General features: G+C 39.9%; 1 protein-coding gene across 1 annotated transcript in view; it reads right to left on the bottom strand.

Moving 5' to 3' along the window:
- The window catches only part of pkd1l2a (polycystic kidney disease 1 like 2a), a 94,753-nt gene that overhangs the window by 1,296 nt on the left and 70,173 nt on the right, over positions 1–23,284 (bottom strand). The window contains exons 31-37 of the mRNA XM_072279072.1: positions 21,052–21,379; positions 16,783–16,916; positions 11,493–11,620; positions 9,314–9,474; positions 8,202–8,412; positions 1,942–2,043; positions 150–281 (exon numbers count right to left, since the gene is read on the bottom strand). Coding sequence (XP_072135173.1) covers positions 150–281; positions 1,942–2,043; positions 8,202–8,412; positions 9,314–9,474; positions 11,493–11,620; positions 16,783–16,916; positions 21,052–21,379 — 1,196 coding nt within the window. The remainder of the gene's footprint in view (positions 1–149; positions 282–1,941; positions 2,044–8,201; positions 8,413–9,313; positions 9,475–11,492; positions 11,621–16,782; positions 16,917–21,051; positions 21,380–23,284) is intronic.

Genomic DNA, 23,284 nt, shown 5'->3' with positions numbered 1-23,284 from the left:
AAGTTATAGGGAAAGTCATGGAATGGAATTGATTAGATGTCTCTGTGAGTTGGCATAGACTCAATGGGCAGAATGGTTCCTTCTGTGTCATAAAGGAATATGAAATTATGTATAAAAACAAATAAGTTAATAAAGATTATTATGCAAACCTTGTAATTCTTTTGCTCCTCACTGAATGCTACGAGTATAACTGAGATGAAAAGGTTCAACACGACAAATGTCATAAAGATAATACATGACCCAATCAGAAATGAACCTAGAATTGGATTATAGTCCAGTACCTGGTCAAGTAAAGCAAAAACAAAATCAAATTTAAACCAGTGACAAGTAAGAGAAAATCTGCAGATACTAGAAATCTGAGCAACAGACAAAATGCTGGAGGAACTCAGCAGGCCAGGCAGCATCTAGAAAAGGAGTACAGTCGAAGTTTCAGGCCAAACCCCTTTGGCAGGATGTTTAAACCAATCTATTTTGGTAAATGCACTGAACCCTTGCAAAAATTGAATTATTTGTGAAAATGACTGAAATTGCAAATTGATGTGAACTGAATCTATGAAACTCTATTTGGGGACATATTACCCGGGCATAATAAGGTAAGAATTAAATTGTTTTGTGAATGATCTGAAGAATATCATTGCCATAAATAAGTGAATAGAAAAGTGCAACAGTATGAACCCTTCCATGTTGCAACTTCCAGGGTCTTAAATGTTATTGGATCACTTAGGGATTAATTTATGTTCAGAATCTGGATTACAGTGCAAAGAGAATAAATTGGAAGGCAATTCTGGAAGTTTGAGTTTTGCACTACACAAGCTGTGGTGTAAAAAATGACACAATATATTATCCAAATAAGATATTTAAATGTTCAGCAACATACACAAAATGCTGGAAGAACTCAGCAAGTCAGGCAGCATTTGTGGAAATGATGAAGTGAGTCGACATTTTGGGCCACGGACTGGAAAGGAAAAGGGAAGATGCCAGAATACAAAAAGGTGGGGGAGGGGAAGAAGGATAGCTTGAAAGTGATACATAGGTGAAGTCATGTGGGTAGGAAAGGAAGGCTGGAGAGGAAGGAATCTGATGGGAGAGGAGAGTAGGCCAGAGGAGAAAAGGAAGAAGGAGGGAATGAAGAGGAGGTGATAGATGAGAAGAGGTAAGAGGCCAGAGTGGGGAATAGAAGAGGGGAGGGGGTGAATATCGATTTCTCCTTCGCCCCCTCTTCTCATCAAAATCTCTCCTTATTGAAACTCACAAAATATTGAAAAGCCTGCTGTAGATAGAGTGGACATGGAGAGGATGTTTTCGAAAGTTGGTGAGTCTAGAACCAGCGGGCACAGCCTCAGAATAAAAGTGCATCACTTTAGAACAGAAATGATGAAACATTTCTATAGTCAGAGGTTGGTGAACCTGTGGAACCTGTCATTGAGTATATTCAAAGTGGAGGTTGATAAGGTTATTAATAAGGGTATCAAAGGTTACAGCTGGAGAATGGGATTAAAAGGGAAAATAAATCAGCTATGATCAAATGGTAGAGAAGACATGATGGACCAAATAGACTGAGTCTTTGCTGTGGTAATATGATTTGAACTGCATTTCCTAGCTAAGCAAATTCAGTGATCCCATATTGAAAAGTTATGCAAATTTGGACAAAGGCATTGGCTGCTTTAAAACCTGCTCCTGCTCTTATTTCATTATATATATATGTTAACATTTATAATGGATGGGCCACATTTCAGAGGGAATACATTTACCAACTCTGAAAAATACAGCTGACAAATGTAGAAAGCTGTCCCACACCTGCACTATAAATCATGAATCCTACTATAGAGTAATGCAGCATGGAATTTTTAAAAATTCTATCAAAATAGATTCAAAAGCAGTTTAACTTTTAATACAGTTCCTGCAAGGAATTGTGCATTTTTAAGTGTTTGATTTCTGTACCTCTTCATAGTTGAAGATCCCCAGCTGAAGACTGACCATTGTCTCTACAGCATCGAATATGGTTTTGTAAGAAGATATACTCCAACCAAACATCAGGTTCGTCTGTAGAAGAGTGCAGGCATGCATCACATTTCTCATTACAGTGATGGATGTTAAATTACTACATCTGATAATCAAATCATTTAAAGTAAAATTAAAGGAAAATAGTATCAAAGTTGGCAGTAGACTTTCCATCCTAAATTTATGCAAACAAATTTAGCCAAACACCCAAAGAATGTCAATGGGTACTTCATAAACCCCAAAATAATTGCAGCTGATGAAGGGTCTTGACCCAAGATGTCAACTGCTGATTTCACTCCATAGGTGCTACCCCTTGAAATATTGACTCTTTTTGTCTTTCCACAGCTGTCACTTGACCTCCTGAGCGTTTCCAGTTATTGTGTTGTTATTTTCCTCCCTGGAGGTTGCCTACACATGTAATGATCATAAGATCATAAAATATAGTCGAAGAATTAGGCCATTTGGCCCATCGAGTCTGCTCCACCACTTCTTCATGGCTGATCCATTTTTTTCTCTCAGCCCCAACCTCCTGCCTTCTCCCCATACCCCTTCATGCCCTGACCAATCAAGAATCTATCAATCTCTGCCTTAATTATACATAAAGACTTGGCCTCCACAGCTGCCTGTAGCAAAGAATTCCACAGATTCGCCACACTATGGCTAAGGAAATTCCTCCTCATCTCAGTTCTAAAAGGACACCCCTCTATTCTGAGGCTGTGTCCTCTGGTCTTAGACTCTTCCATCATAGCAAACATTCTCCGCACATCTACTCTATCAAGGCCTTTCACCATTTGATAAATTTCAATAAGGGCACCCCTCATTCTTCTAAATTCCACTGAATACGAGCCCAGAGCCATCAAACACTCTTCATATGACAAGCTATTCTATCCTGGAATCATTTCTGTGAATCTCCTTTGAATCCTCTCCAGTTTCAGCACATCCTTTCAATGATAAGGGGCTTAGACCTTCTTACAATACTCCAAGTGAAGCCTCACCAGTGCTTTTAAAGTTTCAACATTACATCCTCTTGGAATGAATGCTAACATTGAATTTGCCTTCTTCAAACTGACTCAACCTGTAAATTAATCTTCAGAGTATCCTGCACAAGCACTCCCAAGTCCCTTTGCACCAGAGATTTTTGTATTTTCTCTCCATTTAGAAAATAGTCAACCCTTTCTTCTACCAAAGTGCATGACCATACACTTCCCCATACTGTGTTCCATCTGCCATTTGTTTGCCCATTCTCCTAATCTGTCTAAGTCCTTCTGCTGCCTCTCTACTTCCTCAAAACTACCTGCCTCTCCACCTATCTTCATATCATCTGCAAACTTTTCAACAAAGCCATCAATTCCATCATCCAAATCATTGACATATAACGTAAAAGGAATCAGTCCAAACACAGACCCTGTGGAACACCACTTGTCACCAGCAACCAACCAAAAAAGGTTCCCTTTATTTCTACTCTTTGCTTCCTGCAAATCGGCCACAGCTTTATCCATGCTAGAATCTTTCCTGTAATATCATGGGCTTGTAGCTTCATGTGTTGCACCTTGTCAAAAGCCTTCTGAAAATCCAAGTATACATAGTCATAGTCATACTTTATTGATCCCGGAGGAAATTGGTTTTCGTTACAGTTGCACCATAAATAATTAAATAGTAATAAAAGCATAAATAGTTAAATAGTAATATGTAAATTATGCCAGGGAATAAGTCCAGGACCAGCCTATTGGCTCAGCGTGTCTGACCCTCCAAGGGAGGAGTTGTAAAGTTTGGTGGCCACAGGCAGGAATGACTTCCTATGACACTCTGTGTTGCATCTCAGTGCAATGAGTCTCTGGCTGAATGTACTCCTGTGCCCAACCAGTAAATTATGTAGTGGATGGGAGACATTGTCCAAGATGGCATGCAACTTGGACAGCATCCTCTTTTCAGACACCACCGTCAGAGAGTCCAGTTCCATCCCCAATTTCTCTTTGACCATCCTGCTTGTTATTTCTTCAAAGAGTTCCAACATATTGGTCAGGCAAGATTTTCCCTTGAGGGAATCATGCTGACTGTGGCCTATTTTATCAAGTGCCTCCAAGTACCCTGAGACCTCATCCTTCATAATCGACTCCAACATCTTCCTAACCACTGAGGTCAGACTAACTGCCCTATAGATTCCTTTCTTCTGACTCTCTCCCTTCTTGAAGAGTGGAGTGGCATTTGCAATTTTCCAGTGTTCCAGAACCATTCCAGAATTTAGTCATCCTCTTCAGCCACCTCTTTCAGAACTTGGGGGTGTACACCATCTGGTCCAGGTGACTTATCTACTATCAGGCCTTTTAGTTTCCCAAGAATCTTCTCTCTAGTAATAGTAGCTTCACACACTTCATGTCCTCTGATACCTGGAACTTTCACCATTCTGCTTGTGTCTTCCACAATGAAGACTGATGCAAAATACTTATTCAGTTTGTCCGCCATTACTATCTGTCCAGCATCATTTCTCAGAGGTCTGATATCCACTCTCACCTCTCTTTTGCACTTTAAACATCTGAAGTAACTTTTGGTATCCTCTTTAATATTATTGGCTAGCTTACTTTCGTATTCCATCTTTAACTTCATAATGACTTTTTTAGTTGTTCTCTTTTGGTTTTAAAAAGCTTCCCAATCTTCTGACTTCCCACTAATTTTTGCTCTCTTATATGCCCTCTCTTTGGCTTTTATGTTGGCTTTGACTTCTCTTGTTTGCCACTGTTGTGTCATTTTTCTTTTAGAATATATCTTCCTCTTTGGGATGTATATGTCCTGTGCTTTCTGAATTTCTTCCAGAAATTCTGCCATTGCTACTCTGCTATCATCCCTGCCAGTGTTCTTTCCCAATCAGTTCTGGCCAACTCCTCCCTCATGCCTCTGTAATTCCCTTTACTCCACTATAATATTGATACATCTGACTTTAGCCTCTCCTTCTCAAATTTCAGGGTGAATTTGATCATATTATGATCACTTGCCCCTAAGTCTTCTTTTCCTTTAAGCTCTCTAACCAATTCTGGTTCATTACACAACTCCCAATCCAGAATAGTTTATCCTCTAAACTAAAGGCCAGCCCTGGAGGTCCTGCCTTTAACTTAGCACCTAACTCCCTGAACTCCCTATGCAGAACCTCATCACTCGTCCTACCCTTGTCGTTGGCACCTACATGGACCATGACTTCTGGCTGTTCACCCTCCCACTTTATCCGACATACCTTGGGCCCTGGCGCCCCGGAGGCTTGATACCGTCTGGGAACCTTGTTCTTTCTCACAGAACCTCCTGTCCGTTCCCCGAACCAACAAGTCCCCTATCACCACAGTGTGCTTCTTCCACCCCCACCTTTCTGAGTCACAGAGGCAGAATCAGTGCCAGAGGCTCAGCCACCCGAATGATCTGGGTACCTTGGATGTAACTACCTCTCTATACTGTATGTCCCATCTATTAGCCTCCCAAATGATCCGGAGTTTATCCAGTTCCAGCTCCAACTTCTTAACATGGTCTGTTAGACGCTGCAGGTGGACGCACCTTGCAGCTGTAGTGGTCAGAGACACAGCAAGTCTCCCTGACTCCCCACATCCTGCAAAAGGAGCATTCAACTATCCTGCCTGACATCTCTATTGTTCTAGCTGAGAGATATAAAGAAGAGAAGGAAAAAATCTTGAGCTTTTCTTTGATTGGGCAATGTTCGTTCTTTATTTTGATCTTCTCATCCAAAAGCAGAGTAAAGTCATGGTATCACAGATGGTTTTGTGTGTGGGGATATGTAGAGTCACACTCCAGCCAGAAAATGGGGAAGTAGGTTTCTTTTCAGTTGTTTGTCCAGTAATATCTGCAAGTTACTCATCAAATAAGTGTAAGGGGTTTCTTCTTTTATGTTCTTGCTAAGGCTAATAAAATGGCTCCTTTGTTATGTTAAAAATAAAATGGCTTCTCTGTGATGTTAACTGCTGAGACGGTGGTTCTCTCTCTGGCAGCTTGTTTGGGTTATATTACTGATAATGAGAATTGTATTCATTTGCTAACCAATTGAGATAGATGTTATTCTTTCTTGTGTGTCTCTAAGCTATTGTTTTCACGGGCTTTGGGGCAGAGGTGCGATGGGGACAGAGAGAGGAGACACGATGAGAGAGATGCTGTAAGCTGGGCAACGGAATGGACCCGAGCGGGAGTCCGAGGCTCTGGGTTTTGGGGAGGAGAACCGAAGAGGAAGGATGCGCTGGACACACTCTGGTCGACCACCGTGGTTGGTCCCAGGCGGCGGGCCGAGGGGGTCGGAGGAGATCGCATGGTGGAAAGAAGACCCCGTTCATCGAGCTTCAACGATTGTGCACGAAGTGGTTGAACTCTGATAAGTTTGGCACCTTTTACTTTCCTTTTATATTGTATCTCTATTAATTACATAGTTCCAGTAAGATCTATAAATTGTATTCTATAAATTGCATATGGTGTACTGTCTGTTATTTTGCATGGTGGGGTAAATCACACAGCATCTACACAAACTCAATTACTGAGTTTGGAGGGGCTGAAGGCTGCTCCCCCTAGACGGAAGCGAGCTGAGCGAGCCTGAGGCTTACCAGGGGGCTACATAACGTTTACAGATTGAGGTGTAATGGGTAAGTTGCCCGTAGCAGCTCAAGACCTGCACTCCTTGCAAGGACAGTTCGCCATTTCACCTGCAGCTGTCTAACAAGAGAAAATGAAATATGCTTGAACAGGGAATTTTAGGGAACCCTCTTATTTAATACTTGATAGTAAACTGAATAATGCCACCAAATATTTTGACACAATTTTTGACTATGCAGATGCAAAATCTGTTCCAATATTGCTGCCTCAAGAAAGCAACGTAAATCAAAGATAAATCCCTACAATCCACTTGGGCCATGCTGTCTCCTTGCTGCTACCATCAGGAGGAACGGAAGCCTGAAATCCCACCCTGGCAGGTTCAAGAGCAGCTACTTCCCTTCAACCATTCAGCTGAACCAACCTGCACAACCCAGTCACTACCCAATATGGTAACACTAGAGCGACTTCCATCACTTTGCACTACAATGGACATTGTTTTTCAATTCCACTGGTGTTATTTCTTGTAAAAAAAATGTGTAAAATTTATGTTTATGTTTTTTGTGAATGCTGCTCCTCTGATGGTGTTTGCTTGGGATACTGCTGCAACTAAATTTTTCTTTTAAGACTGTACATTCATGTATTATTACAATAAACTCCACTTTGACTTTGAATCTGAGTGGCCTCTAAACACATCTGTGATAACAAATGCTGGAAATATTAACGGGTCAGACACCATTTGTGGAAAGAGAAACAGGCTAACATTTCAGGTTGAAGAAATGGGAAAGAGGGAAAACTCTTTAGTTGTTAAAGCATGGGGAGAGGAGTAAGAGGAGAGAGAGAAAGAAAAGAGAGAGATGAAGAGAAAATGAGCGAGAAATAAAAAGAAAGAGAGAGGAAGAGAAAGAAAGACAGAGAAATAAAAAGAGAGGCGCAGAGAGAGAGAGAAAACACCTCACCCATAAGTATACTGCATAGGTGGTATACATCTAACAAAATACTAGAGCCAATGCCACCATATTCTTGTGGTCTTATACTGAAATCCAGCACTCCAAGTAAAGTCCTCCTTTTGACTTGCAGAGCTGAACTCCTAGAAGAACTCTAATGTGAGTACTTTTTAAAGGGATTATCAACCATATGTGGGTTAGCTGTTGAATGATTTCTGTTGGCTGTTGGCATGATTCCAATAGCTTGTGCAGCTTTTTAAATCTTTTTTCAAAGTGGTACAACCTACAAGGGGTGGTATGACTGGTGCTCTGGAATCTTTTCCTGACTCCAAGTCCTAGATACTCCCGCTTTTCTAGCAGGTGACGCTGAAAGGTGGAAAACCAGCAAAAACAAACTCCAGATGATAAGGGCAGTGGCTACATGAATGGAAATTAATGGACAATACATTCAAAACAGATTTAATTTAATATATATCTAAGAAAATTACTTATCCAAAATCATCTACAATCCCAGAAATTCTAATGTTCACTTGTCAGCTCCAAATATGCTGAACTTGATCTGTGGTTATGAGCTACATATTTCCAAAGAACAAATGGAGGATAAATTGTGATTAGTAAACCTAAGTAACAATGAACTAATGAAATACTTTGTATTATTCTTGCTGGAATACATCTTCTTACCGCGATAGAATAGGCCAGGAACATGATCAGAATAACAGTAAGGAATCCTGAGATGTCTCCCCATGCCCTTCTTAATGTAGATGTAATCATATTGAGCTTGGGGTTAAGGCGTAGCAGATGCCATAGTTTTATTGTTGCAAGGAGAACCAGGAAGGCAATTAAATATCCCATTATTGCATCCGCCATAGCAGTCTCATAGAAACTTACAAACCTGTAACAAACACAGTAGATTGGAAATTAGGTATAAACTTAGGTACAATGCAAGTAAATGTGAATGCCTTGCAGACAAATTTCATCTGTTCAGTAACAGTTTTGGGAAAATGAGTTCAGACTTATTATGGTTTTCTGATGTTGATGAGACTTTTGCTGCCGTTCTCTTGCTGAGCAAATAGTTTTATTTGCCACCAGGACAGGAAATTTCTGCTCCCTGACGTTTGTTTCACTCAATGTCACCTTTGGCAAGGAAATCAATAATTACATGGCATAATGCTAACATAATAGGAAATAAAGTAGGTTTTAAGAGAAAGTTGATGAAAGTAATATAATGCAGTAGGAAGAATAGGAAATTTGATTTATAAACACCATAGCAAGAAAGTGCAGCAAACTCCATAGAGTAGCAGGTTGAAGGAACTATATGCACACATGATGGAACATATTTGTCATCCAGCTATGTTTAGAAGCCAAAGTGAGTCACACTCCATATGGCAAGGTTATTTTGCAGTCTTGATATTCCTCAGTAGCAGCTATTGTTTTTATAATGCAGTATATCTATGTTTAGCTACTATAACTTTTTACTGTCAATTCACATTCTTCATCTATATTAATATCCACAAGGCATTATTATTCTGGACAGTCAACAGTCAAAACTTGGAATTCAAGAATGCACTGTAAAACGAGAATCAACGATGCACACAAGAGATTTTGTAGAGTAATACACAAAATGCTGAAGGAACTCAGCAGGTCAGGCAGCATCTATGGATAGGAATAAACAGTTGACGTTTTGGCCCAAAAGATGCTGCCTGACCTGCTGAGTTCTTCCTGCATTTTGCGTGTGTTACACAAGAACTAAGGCCCTGCTCTTAAAACATTATAAATGATAAGCAAGGACCTACCCTGTTCTGTGACCATGATAATATTCAATGTCTCGCTTTCCTAGAAGTGTTCTCTTTATGAATATAGAAAGTGCGCTCCAGCTGATCATTATAATGGCTGTCTCTAGAAGGTTCCATTTGCTTTGGAAGTATTTCCATTTCTGTTCTTTCAATTGTTTGCCCTGGGAGAATCAGAAAATATATAATGCACAACAGATTTACCTATGTATAAAATCTGATAATAAATTAGAAAATGCTGGAAATTCAGTGAGAACCTGTAAGGAAATAAAACATGGTATAAGTTTGTCTCCAGCGAACCTTCATGTATGGACAGTGGAGAACTCAAGCTGTGACACCCTGACCTCAATCTATATGTGGAGGAGTGTTTTGTGTACCAGTGGAATGGGAATGATATTGAAAAGAAACAAAAATATACAACAGTTTGCAGGAAAGGAGGAACCCTTTCAGGATGTTGTCGGTAATAGATTAAGAGTCCCGACACTAGACAATTGTTCGCCCTCTTGCCTGTTATCCAAATCTTGAGTGGAAAATCTCGTTCTGCCAGGCGTTCCACAAACAAAAAAAAAGTCAGTTTTTTATTAAAGTGGATGCACCAGCAGTATTGGCAGCCACTGCAATAATTAAATGTAGAAATTGGAGAAGATGAGGTAGTTCTTCTTCAGAGCACTTAAAGCTAAGAGGATTTTTGGTTCAAAAACAAATTGTTCTATCAATATAGTAAGGAAAAATGCAGGAGCAATGTCAGGTTGGCTCTATGCCACATAGGAGATAATGGGGCAGATAATAAAACCTTGTCCAATAGGTATATTTTAAGAAGTCACAAGAGACGACAGTTGCTAGTATCTGGAGCAAACAACAAACCACTGGGGGAACTCAAAGACCTGATGTAGGGTCACAGCAAAAAATGTCAACCATTCCTCCAGAATGCTTCCACAGATAATGCTTGATCTGCTGATTTCCTCTAGCAGTTTATATTAAACAGAATTGTCTCATATGAGAACAGAGAGATAGCAGGATTTAGATGTTTAAGAAGATTATCTTAAGGTTTAGGCCCTCTGTGACTGAATGCAGATTCACAAATGATGGAGTGAAAAGATTCATTTGTGAGCATAAGCTCATATTCAGAGGAATACAAATTCTCGAGGGACATTTAGAAGACTTAAATGGCTTGAGCAGAGCAATCAAGAAGAGGCTGTTTTTTTGAGTGACTGAATGACCGGTAGGCAGGAGATACAGTCTTAAGGTGATTGACAAAAGAAATGGAGTTCACACGAAGGTTCACATTTTTTGGTTTTGTTCGAGACACTATGGAACATTTTTGTTCCATTGCTTCTGGAATGCTGTACCTGAAAGTTACAATATAAGGCAGATTAATATCCTAACATTCAAAAGAGAATTGGATAAATGTTTGGAAATGATAATATTTAATTAAAAAGAGCATTTATTTTAATTACCTGTATGTGCCAAAGAGCTAGCTCAGGTACTGTGAACTGAATGACAACTTTTTAAACTCAATCACTTAGTCATTCCTTCTGCTTTCATTTCTGATGCTCCTTCATAGTCAAGAGAGTGTAAAAACATGGCAGATAACAACATGAATGCCTCTTAAACTTCACTTCTTGCGTATCATCACAAATCGTCATGAAGCCTTGAGTTTGTGATTGAATTTATACAAAATCTTTCCAAAGCTCAAAGTAAGTTTATTCCGAATGTATGTACATGTTACCATATATATATACACACTTTGATAATATACAGTATTTTAATATACAGTATTTCTGTTTTTGCACATTTTTAAATAATCTATTCAATATATGTAATTGATTTACTTGCTTGTTTATTATTATTTTATTTATTATTTCTCTCTCTCTCCCTCTCTGCTAGATTATGTATTGCATTGAACTGCTGCTCTTGTTAACAAATTTCACGTCACATGCCGGTGATAATAAACCTGATTCTGATTCTGAATCTACCCTGAGATTCATTCTCTTTTAGGCATTCACAGGAAAAAAAGTAATACAATAGAATTTACAAAAACAAAACTGCCGTATATATAAACAGACGAAGACTGACAAACAATCCTTACCTCGAGATGGCTTGTTTCTCTAGTATCTCTTAATGCTGGTGGTATATCAGTTACTTTACAGTTGCTCATAATGCTCACCTGTCATAGACTTACCTGAATCGCCATGTAATAGATGAGGAAAAGGAAGTAAGCCACTTCAGCAGCAACAACAAAAATGTGCAGCCCGTCAGTGTACTGGTAGAGACGGATACTCTGAATATCAGCACGTGTAAAGAAGGCCCCTGCAAATAGACATCAGTACATTATTTAACAGAAAATGTATTATTTTTAAATAAGCTTTGCAAGAAAGCTCAAGAAATAAGGCTCCATCTCCAACAACTAGTTTAAGAATTTCACCAATGGTCATGCACCTCTGCTAAACATCAAGACAGCCCCTTCCCCCCCACAATCCTCTCCAAAATCTAGAGGTTATCATGTCTTGCTAATACCAGTAAAGTATGTCAATGGCCATTTAATTAATGCTGGGTGTAAGCTCCCTGACTCCGCTATCAGTAAATGCTACAACAGTCCTGCCAGTGCAGTCTGGTCCGAAATGTCGACTGTTTACTCTTTTCCACAGATGCTGCCTGGCCTGCTGAGTTCCTCCAGCATTTTGTGGGTGTTGCTTGGATTTCCAGCATCTGCAGATTTTCTCTTGTTTGTGACAGGCCAAATCCAGTCCTTTCACCTGACCATTTAGAGACAGATTAAAAATAGAATATTCATTCAAATCAAATTAGTTTCATGTTGAGGTTGCATTTGGACATTCAGCGAGAAAAGGCCAAACTATTTGCTGCAATTTCTTCCCTCAGGCAATGTTGCAGAACAACTTTTCAGATGGTGCAGAGGAAGAGTACAGGAGTGAAACAGATCAGCTGACTGAGTGATTTTCCAACAACAACCACACACTCAATGTCAGCAAGACCAAGGCATTGCTTGTGGACTTCCAGAAGGGGAAGTTGGGAGTAGACACACCAGTCCTCACTGAGAGGTCAACCATTGAAAGGGAGAGCACCTTCAAGACTCTGTCTGGGTGCCAGCATCTGAGGATTGACTCTGGGCCCAACACATTGATTCAATCTTGAAGAAAGCACACCAGCAACTCTATTCCACTTGGAGTTTAGGGGATTTGGTTTCTCACAGAAGACTCCTGCAAATTTCTATAGAAGTAGGACAGGGAGCATTCTGCCGGGTTGCATTAAGCCTGGTATGGACCTGGTGTGGAGGCTCCAATGTGCAGGATTAAAAGAAGCTGCAAAAGGTTGTAGGTTCAGCCAACTCCATCACAGGTAAAACTGTTCTCACTACTGAGGACATCTTCAAAGGCTGGTGTCTCAAGAAGGCAGCATCCATCATTAAGGACCCTCACCATCCATCATCAAGGACCCTTACCATCCAGGACATGCCCTCGTCTTGTTACTACCATTGGGGAAATGGTACAGGAGCCCAAAGACTCACATTCATTGATTCAGAACAGCTTCTTCTCCTCTGCTATAGGATATCTGAATAGTCCATGAACACTACCTCATTATTCCTTTTTTTGCACTATTTATTTTGTAGTTTCTAGTAATTTTTATGTCTTTGCACGATGGCTGTCAGAAAACAAATTTCACATCATATAAGCAAATGATAATAAACCTGGTCCGGATTCTGATTCTGATTCAAGTAGTGTAAAACGTTTGGTAACCAATTTGTTACTGTTGCCTCCAGCATTTCCAAATATCCCCAAGCCAACAAAAAACAAGGCAACCTGACCAATATTTCAAGGTGGTAGTATATCCCAGGTGTCAGGGATAGAGAGGTGCAATTAAATATTCTCCTCTTCTTCATTTACAATGCTGAAGTGGTAATCCTTCATATATCACACAGAGTTAAAGAAACTTCTCCACTCTTCATGGACAATAGTAATCTAAATGAATGCAAAATCCTGCAGACCTGTTGATCTTATGCCCATCTTTAAACCACATTCCATCACAGTGCTATAATATTTTCAGAAATTTCTTGCATTTTGAAAGTTCTAGCCTGTGACAAGTTGCATGGCATTTCAAATGCCCTCACCATTCCTACATTGACCTGTCTGTCTTCGGCCTTTGCCTCTGCCACAATGAGGCAAAATACAAACTAGAAGATCATATTTCAATTGAAGCATCCTACAGCCTAACAGTATGAACAATGAATTTTCAATTTTCAGGTAAATCACACGCACATTGTTCCATTTCCACTCCTGTCATTCAACCTAGGTGCTCTCCTCTTTGATCAGCTTTTCCATCCCATCTCTCTCCCCACCCATTACTTCACGCCCAACCTGCTTCCCTCTGCCCATCACCTATACACCTATTCTACAGGTTTCTTCTTCCTTTGCCTGCCCTAACTATTTCACCTGCTCCCCTTCCTAGCTCCATCCCCACTTCTTTGTTTTCATTTCCATTTAGCAATCTCCAATGTCTGTCTGTACCTTACCCCTCCCCTGCTGTCACCCATCTCCATCTACCTATTTGTTTCGTTAGCTGTTTCCATTTAACATCCGGCAATATCATCCTCATCTTCCCCCACCTGGCTCCACCTGCCCATCATCCTCCCATCTGACCTGGTTCCACCTACCACTTTCCAGCCTCTGTCCTACTCTTCCCTCTCACTTCTTCATTGTGGCCCTTGCAGTCAGGGGGATAACCTGCAAACTCTGCAGAGAGGTCAGGATTGGACGAGGGCCACCAGCAGTTTTGGCAGCTATGCCATTCTGCTGTCCAAATGACCCAATGAAAACTTCACTTATCATTCTTGGAACTTTGTTATTGTATTTGTGCAAGTCCCTAACTCAGATACAGCCATACGGAAAGTATATACTGAATCATGTTTCACACGAGCTGACAGCCTTTTCATGGGCACAAGACATTCTGCAGATGCTGGAAATCTTGAGCAGAACAAACTGTTGGAGGAACTCAGCAAGTCAGTCAGCATCAATGGAGGGAAATAAACAGTTGACGTTTTGGGCCAAGACCCTTCATCCTGAATTTTGTGCTCCTCCAGCATTCTGTGTGCGTGGTTCCAATTTTTCATTGAGCCCATTTTTCCTTGGGAGAATAATATTTGGACTAACATTCAATTTCCTTCTGTCATTGCATGAATTATAAAGTTAACCCTAGGTTTCTCCAACCTGTTTAATCCAAATAACTGGTCAATTTAAAAGGAAGTTAGTCCTTTCAATATTTGATGGACCTCAAAAAAAGTGTTTGAGCTTTTGCCTCTCAAAAATATACTGATGTACTTGAAGTTTATGTGGTTTGCTAAGATATTTCATAAATGATCCATTAATACTTCTTCACTCAGAGAGTGGTGAATCTGTGGAATTCTCTGCCACAGGAAGCAGTTGAGGCCAGTACATTGGCTATATTTAAGAGGGAGTTAGATATGGCCCTTGTGGCTACGGGGATCAGGGGGTATGGAGGGAAGGCTGGGGCGGGGTTCTGAGTTGGATGATCAGCCATGATCATAATAAATGGCGGTGCAGGCTCAAAGGGCCGAATGGCCTACTCCTGCACCTATTTTCTATGTTTCTATGTTTCTATCTGAGGGATCCAAAACAGGAAGTAGTATTTTAACTGAGCACAACTAATACCTACTGAGAGGCACTGCATTTATTTTATATTGCGTAATTCAATGAACACTATCCTGGCCTTGCTCCGAGTTGCATCCGTTACAGCTCAAACCATTGTGAAATCCTCCCTTTGCTTCAAACGTTCTGCATTAATATATTTAACTTTGATCCTACTCAAATGTATCATGCTGCATTCATCCATATTAAATATTTCTTGCCTAACACGCGCAGATTCCTCTGACAGAGTGAAAACCTCTATTAGTAATTTCCACTCTGTTACAGTTTAAAGTTATCGCATAGATTGCCAGAGTGGACAGCATCTCTCTGGCTCTAAATTATTCAATTTTAAACACTACAACTGCATTATTACTAAAGTTAAAGTTCAAAGTTCAAAGTCCATTTATTGTCGAAGTATGAATGCAGTACACAATCCTGAAATTCATCTTCCCCTCAGACAGTCACGGTACACAGAAGAACCCCGGAACCAATCCGTTCAGAGAAAAACATCAAACATCAAAGTCCGGCCCCACCCCCGCACAAAAATAAATTGCTCATATGGCAACAAAAACCTCGATCAAAAACACAGAATAGAAAACACAAAAGCCATATTTCAGTAGAGTTCAGCTCTGTGTTCATTATCTGTAGACCTTAATTTTTATTGTATTCTACCAACTTTCCTGAATTTTAGCAGAAGAATTGTAGAACGATCTCTGTGCATCATCCTTTGATGAAAGACCTCCATACCAACAAAGATATGTGTCATTGCTGCTACTAGAGGCTTGCTAGCTGAGCTGCTTATCTTAGAGATTTACTGTGTTAAACATGGGTATTTGAGCCTCTTTATTTATTGGGGGGAATCAAACCTCCACTACAAATCACTTTTTCGCAGATTTTAATTTTCCTCTGACCTCTCTGATGTCACATCCCATGCTGTTATAATTAAGCTCAGGGCATGGCCTACTGGTTGCTTCTCTTCTTGATTAAGCGGTTTCCATCATTACAAATAGCACATTCCACAATTTTAGACCACCATAATCACTACTAACATTTCTCTACATGGCTACAGACGTATTGATTCTGGTATTTACACATACACCTTTTCTGAGCCCATCTTTTGTGGCTTTACATGCTCCATTGTCTCTCCCATCCCCGCTTTTACCTTGAACCATTCCAGCTTTTCATATTTAATGTTCCCCGTCCTGTGACAGATCTCATCCCTTCCTTGCTGATTTGCTTATTTCTAAAAAAAATTAAAATCCAGAAAAGACTGCAGTTGCTGGAAATCTGAAATAAAAACAGAAGATGCTAGACGAACTTAAGTCAGACAGCATCTGCAGAAAAACAAACATTTAATGTTCTCGATCTGACTGAGACCCTACATCACAACTCAGGATGCTCTGATGAAGGGTCTTCAATTTAAATTAACGGCTCTTCCTTAGATAGATCCTGTTTCAGCTGCTGTGATCTTCCAGCATTTCCTAAAATATTTCTGATTCTGATTCTACTTCTAAGAATTTTTTCTCAGTTATGACACCATGCTATAAATCTGAAGCACTAACTGTTTCTCTCACCGTACATGTTGCCTGACCTATAGTGCAATTTTCTAATTTTATACACTGGTATAATTACTGGAACAGTTTTCTTTTCTTTGTGATTTGGGCCAAATCAAAAAATGCAACTGGAGGTACTTGGTTTTTACACCCCATTTATACTGTAGAATTATCTGAAAAAGTTTTGCGATATACTTGACAGTCCAGGTACCAATATGCTGTGGATATTAATAATGCCAAGTACAATATCTATTCTTACCTATAGCATTACTTTCTAATATTAATGTGGCAATACAGAAAAGATTCACATTTGCATTATAGACTGTGAATTCTACAAAGATGACTCTCGTGTAGGTGTCCAACCAGCTGTTTTCAAAGAGGTATTGAAGAACTCTGTGGATTAAAGAAGAATGTAATATATTATTGAATATGTGATGATATTGTTAAAAGCTCTGACATCAATAATTCAGATTACTTTACAAATGTTTGTCAATTGGGATATTGGTTAACCAGAGAAAGCTCACAGATCAACATCTTGCTCTGTAATTTTTGCTGGAACTGATAAATGAGATGCAGTAGAGTTAGAAAAAAAAGAGGAGAAAATATACAATAATTTACATTGCTTTGCAAAGTTTAGTCAACTGGGAAATTAGTTAACCACCATAATGGGAGAGAATGCAAAGAACAATGCTTTTCTTTAGAACTGAGAAGTAAACTGAGAACTAAGAATCAGGAAAAAGCACCCAATACAGAAAGTCTGTGCAAAATATTGTCCCAAGTGAGATAACAAAATGGAAAATACTCAAATAAAATAAAAAAATCCCCAATGTGTGCAGAATTTTGCTTATGAAACTTCCTGTGTGCCTTAAAATTTGATGTTTAGAATTATTGGAAGGAGGCCTTGTAGTCCATCAAGTTTTTGCTAGATTCTAGAACAACAGTTCTTTTCCTTTGCTCTCTTTCCAATCAAGTAATTCATTGACAGAACCAATTTTGGGAAAGGCATTGCCAAGATCTCTCCCCATTCTTCTAAAGATGATGCCAGGATATATTTTCTAATCAGCTGAAGTGATCCACAAACCTTGGTTAAACATCTGATCAAAAATATGACAGCCTGGAAGTTCCTTGACATGATATCATAAAAAATGGCACTCCATAATTGAAAATTATGCTAACAGTGGAAAGCAAATATTGCATTCACTTTAGGTGCATTAAAGTTCAAAGTTCAAAGTAAATTTATTTACAAAATACATATATGTCACTATATACAACCTATATTCATTTTCTTGCTGGCATACTGTGGTTAAGAAGGCGTACAGTGTATCGGCCTTCATCAATCATGGAATTGAACTTAGGAGCCGAGAGGTAATGTTGCAGCTATGCAGGACCCTGGTCAGACCACACGGAGTACTATGCTCAGTTCTGGTCGCCTCACTACCGGAAGAATATGGATAGGGTTGCCAACCTTCTCACTCCCAAATAAGGGACAAAGGTAGCAGTCAAAGACGGGACACTTGTGTTTACCCGGAGAAAGACTACCATGACCATGAAGCTTTGCACGGGCACCTGTGTGCGCATGCTTGCCGATTTTTTTCTACAAATCAGTTTTGGCTTAACTTTCCGATTCTGCTTTTACTATACATTAGTGTTATTTTAGGTTTTATGTGTTATTTGGTATGATTTGGTAAGTTATTATTTGGGTCTGGGAACGCTCAAAAATTTTTCCCATATAAATTAATGGCAATTGCTTCTTCACTTTACTCCATTTCGGCTTATGAACGGTTTCATAGGAACGCTCTACCTTAGCTTTTTCCCAGGGCTGAAATGGTTGCCACAAGAGGACACAGGTTTAAGGTGCTGGGGAGTAGGTACAGAGGAGATGTCAGGGGTAAGTTTTTTACTCAGAGAGTGGTGAGTGCGCGGAATGGGCTGCCGGCAATGGTGGTGGAGGCAGATACGATAGGGTCTTTTAAGATACTTTTAGACAGGTACGTGGAGCTTAGTAAAATAGAGAGCTTTAGGTAAGTAATTTCTAACGTAGGGACATGTTCAGCACAACTCTGTGGGCCAAAGGGCCTGTATTGTGCTGTAGGTTTTCTATGTTTCTATACTCAATTAACCATTTAGAAAACTTGACCGTCTTATCAGAAATGTTTTCATTTGCCTTTGTGCCCTTCTTTCTGTGAGAAATGACCAAGAACGTTGTTAGTAGCAACACAGTACATAAAATTCAACTCCAGTGTAATTTTCAACTTCCGCTTTGAAAAATTGACAGCTCTCACTTATTCACACAACAAGCAAGCTTTTTGAGATGATGTTACAAAAGGACAACAGGCAAGTGCCATTCCTTGTCCTTACTCAAATGCCTGACCTCTGGTGATCCCATGCACTTGTACTCATTACTGCAATGCCCATGGAGATCAAGGTCATGGTCATTCTTGGCTTCCTAGCCTCAGGGTCACTTCTGGCTGCTGCAGCCCTCTCTTTACTGCTTCCTGCTGTATCGAGGAGCTCACCCAATCTCCACACTCAAGATAAGAAGACATTATCAACTCTATTAGCCCACAGAACAGGTTGGGGGCTGGGATGTGGAGAGTTACCTGCAGTATGGGCTTTACTAATGCTCAGACATTCCCAGACTGAACTCAGGCCCTTAGAACAACCTCCTGGCACACTGCTGTAAAGAGCAATGGTCGTAGCCAAGAAGGTTTGCAAGGCCATCTTGCTGACTTTTAAAAACTGATGCCAAATGTCATAACCTTCAGGCTAAATTTGAAACCTGTGCAAACTTACAACCTATTACCTTATGTTAATTGGATCAGAGAGGCTCTGGTTCGTCAAACTATTGAAAGCACCTGGGTGAAGGGGAAGCTGGAATGTTTCCAAGCAGGTAATTAAACAGAAGAAAAAATGTACAAAGTGAATGGCAATGTAATGCCCATCAAATTGTTGTGTTGCAATGTATGAATAGAATTCATACATTAAATTCATTCCATCTTCCAACCTTCTGACCCAACAGGAAGCACATTCCTCACACACATTGTCCTCTCACCCTACTTCAACTCTCAATTTTAGAATGGCTTTTTTGATTAATTAACTATATATTTTTTTTAAAATAGCTGTTATGAAACACTAAGTGTAGGAAAATAGTGATCTCAGAACCAGAAATGACGATTGCCATTCTATACTGGAGCCGCTACTAACTTCATTACAGGGTGCATAAATGGATGTCACCTACAGTTTTCTGATGACTGTTGGTTTGAAGTGAAGACCAGACTGGAATACACCCAGCCGCATTCATGCTAGTTACAGAGTGAAAATTGCACCATTACTTACTGGCTACATCAGTGCAATGCCCCCAAACCTTTTATGCTCTGACTTTGTTGGGAAATCCAATACATTGAATAGAGAATGGTCATTATGGAGCAAATTAACATGAATGTCACATAAAGATGGCAAATTGGTAAGCAGGGGGGAATCAGACTGAATAGTATCAGGACACCTTCTGACACATGAGGGATTCCCAATCTTTTTTATTCTGTGGACTGCTGCCATTAACCAAGGGGTCCATGGACCTCAAGTTGGGAACTCCTGTGATACAGAGAAGACAGATTATGGTCAGGAGAACATAGCAAGAGCCATGAAATTGGAATCCCAGAGGAGATCAAGAGCACAACTGCCAAGCTTTGTTGATAAAGTTGTTCCATTGTTAAGTATGTTCTTTGTATACCTTAGAGGAGCTTAATGTAAATTATGGGAATATATCGATAAGGTCTAAGTGGAAGAGACATGCACTCATACAGTTTTTAGCCGTACACCTGTTCAAATAGAATAAAAGAAAAAGAGTGGAGCACTTCCCAAGTGCCTACACTTGCATTGCTTCCTCAACACCAGTTAAAAAAAATTATTAGACCATTCTGATGTTGTTCTTTGCTAACTAGTGGCCATATGGAAGAGTAATTAATGGGATATGATACAACATGACTTGGGATGAGGGGATCCTAATCACTTTGTTTTTGGCACTTTTCACGAAGGCTTATCTATACTGGGCCATATCATCTGCACTCTCTCCAACCTTGTTGTTCATCTGTACTCTGATATAAACATCTAAATTGTGTTACAATTGTACCCTTCCCCCACTAACTTGACCAGCGTACTCCCACTCCAAGGGGAGCAGCCTGTCTTTCCTGGCAGCTTGAAAGTCTTGGAGTGCTTGGAGGCAGCAGTAAGTGTTGCATTGAGAGTAACATTTAGCATATCTGATCATTCACAAATATAGATGAAACATATGGCATTTTCAAAACAACTTTTGTCGACCCTTCTCAGGCTTCTCCTGATTCTTCTTATAATCCACTGAATCTTCGAAAGGACTCAATATCTTTAAAGTCTTCTTCTGTTTCAGGAGACAGTCAATAGAATCTTTCAAACACAGTGAAACATTAAGATTATTGCACTGCTTCTCCAGAGATATAAACATGTTGGCTTTGTAAAATAGATAGTACCTTAGATATTCAAAGTATTCGGTTACCTGTGAGATTCCTGCGCATCTGCCCCCAGCTCTGCAATGTAACCGCCCCCTCTGTACATGGCAAGCTTTCCCCATATGGGATAGCTGCGCAGTTCTCTTTGGCTTTGGTATTGCCAGATGTAGTCCAGGTCTGAGGAGTTCTGAGCTGCTGTCCTGTTCCAGCGACAACCATAAGCAGACATATCCTCATTATCCAAGGAATACTGGGCATGACACTCCCTGACAGACCCCCTCAGCTTTGCTGGAATGTGACAACTGTTGTTCTTTATTCTGAGTTGTCGAATGCGGGCAGATCCAACCAGCTTAGAATTGCCGTCAGTGACGAACCCTGAAATTTGAAGCAGATATATTTATACCCTTTCTGCAGGTATAAAAGTGGAGAGAGATTGCAGAGCTTTGAGATGCTTTTGGTTTTAGGTGTCCTGCTATATGATTCATTAAAGGCAAGTATACCAAGTAATAAGAAAAGTTAGCACAATATTATCGTTTCTTGCAGGTTATGCCTCATTCATATAGGGTATTATTGAGTCATTATTCGGACAGCATTGGTCTCCTTGTTGAAGGAAAGGAAAGGTACATCGCGTCCAGTGTTTCTCCGGTTAGTGGACAATTTCCCTCCACGCCTCACTGACGTAGTGAGGAACCGCCTACGAGGCAAGTTGCTGCAGTGGTTTGCCATTGCCTTCTGCGGGGTGAGCTTCCAAAGAGATCACCAGCTCGTAACCCAGCATGGATGGAAAGCGTGTAGGGGAGCCGGCTGGATTCGAACTTGGGATCTTTCATCCCAGCGTCCGGCACTGATGCTACTATGCCAGCAGCTGGGTCTCTTGCTGAAGAATGGATGTAAATAAGTTGGAAGTAGTTCATTGGTTTACTAATATTCGAGTAGGTAGGAAATGTTGGATCAGCTAGACTTGTACTACTGGAATCAAGGATAGTGAATGAGGGTTTTATTGAAACAGACAAGACTCTGACAGATTTTGACAGGATGTATGTAGAGAAGGTGAAATTCATCATGCTGAAGAAACTAGAGCCAGAAATCACTGTTTAAAAGTAAGAGGTTATCCAACTAATTCATCCATGAGGCAATTTTGTGTTCCTCAGAGGGTTGTGAGTTCCTAGATCTTTCTTTCTCAAAGAAAACAATGAAACAGATTCTTTGAATATTTTAAGGCAGAGGTGGTTAGGTTCTTGATAAGCAAAAGTACAAAAGGTAACTAAGGTCCATAGGAATATAGAGCTGCAATTTCTGGCAGATCATCTATGATTTCATCATAAATCAACCACTGTCCTGTTTCATAATTTTCCTGTCAAATTTTGCTTCCATTTTAACTGGCGTTGGCCCACTGTCAGTCAGAATTCAAATTGTATTGGAATTTACTTCTTTCCACCTAGAAGTTCACTTCTGATTATTGTTTGTACATCTGTACTATTAGTTTCAACATGATGAATACTCCCTTCCCCCAATCTCTGTTCTCCCCTGCAGCAGATCCAGCTTTCCCTCCTTCCTACTAATGGGTGAAGAAAATGCAATCAAAAATACCTTCCTTCATTTTACTTTATTATTAACTAATTTAAGGTTTAGGTAATTAAGTCAGCTAATATCAACGCATTATAGTTCTTGCTCATTTCTGTGATTTTCTTGCTCCTCTGTCTCTCTCGCTGTTTTGAGGGCTAATAAATACAACTAGTAGCATGATCATACACTTTCTGCTTCTCACTTCCAACTTAATGTGTTCATTCTTTACTCCCTCTAGTACCTCCTCCCTTCGTAGCATTACAATTTTAATGCAGTACCACTTCCCTTCCTGATACCATCCAATACTTGGTCAGTGAAATATTTTAGTGAGTCTGCCAACTTCACCTTATCTCTTTTCCATGTTTTATATCTCTGTTAATATTGGTTTATTATTATCACATATTCCAAGATACAGTGAACGAACATCTGCTGTTTTGTAGGACACCATCCAGATAGATTATATCAAACATAATTACTTTGAGGTAGTAAAAGAGAAAATTGAATGCAGGATATAGTACTGCAGTTACAGAGTAAGTGCAAGGGTCATGATAAGATAGATAATCTAGGTTTAACCCGAACAGGCTGCGTTTTCCAAGTGCAGGAAACCTGACAGCTGAAAGAAGGTAAAGCAGAGATGCACAAAAGATGTAAGTGCCCTTCCAGCAAGCTTGTGGCTGAAGAAAAGCCCCAGGTCTCTAAAAATAACCTGTGTCC

This window comes from Mobula birostris, chromosome 15, assembly GCF_030028105.1.
Source record: "Mobula birostris isolate sMobBir1 chromosome 15, sMobBir1.hap1, whole genome shotgun sequence".
NCBI lineage: Eukaryota > Metazoa > Chordata > Chondrichthyes > Myliobatiformes > Myliobatidae > Mobula > Mobula birostris.
This window is presented reverse-complemented; position numbering and strand designations above follow the sequence as displayed.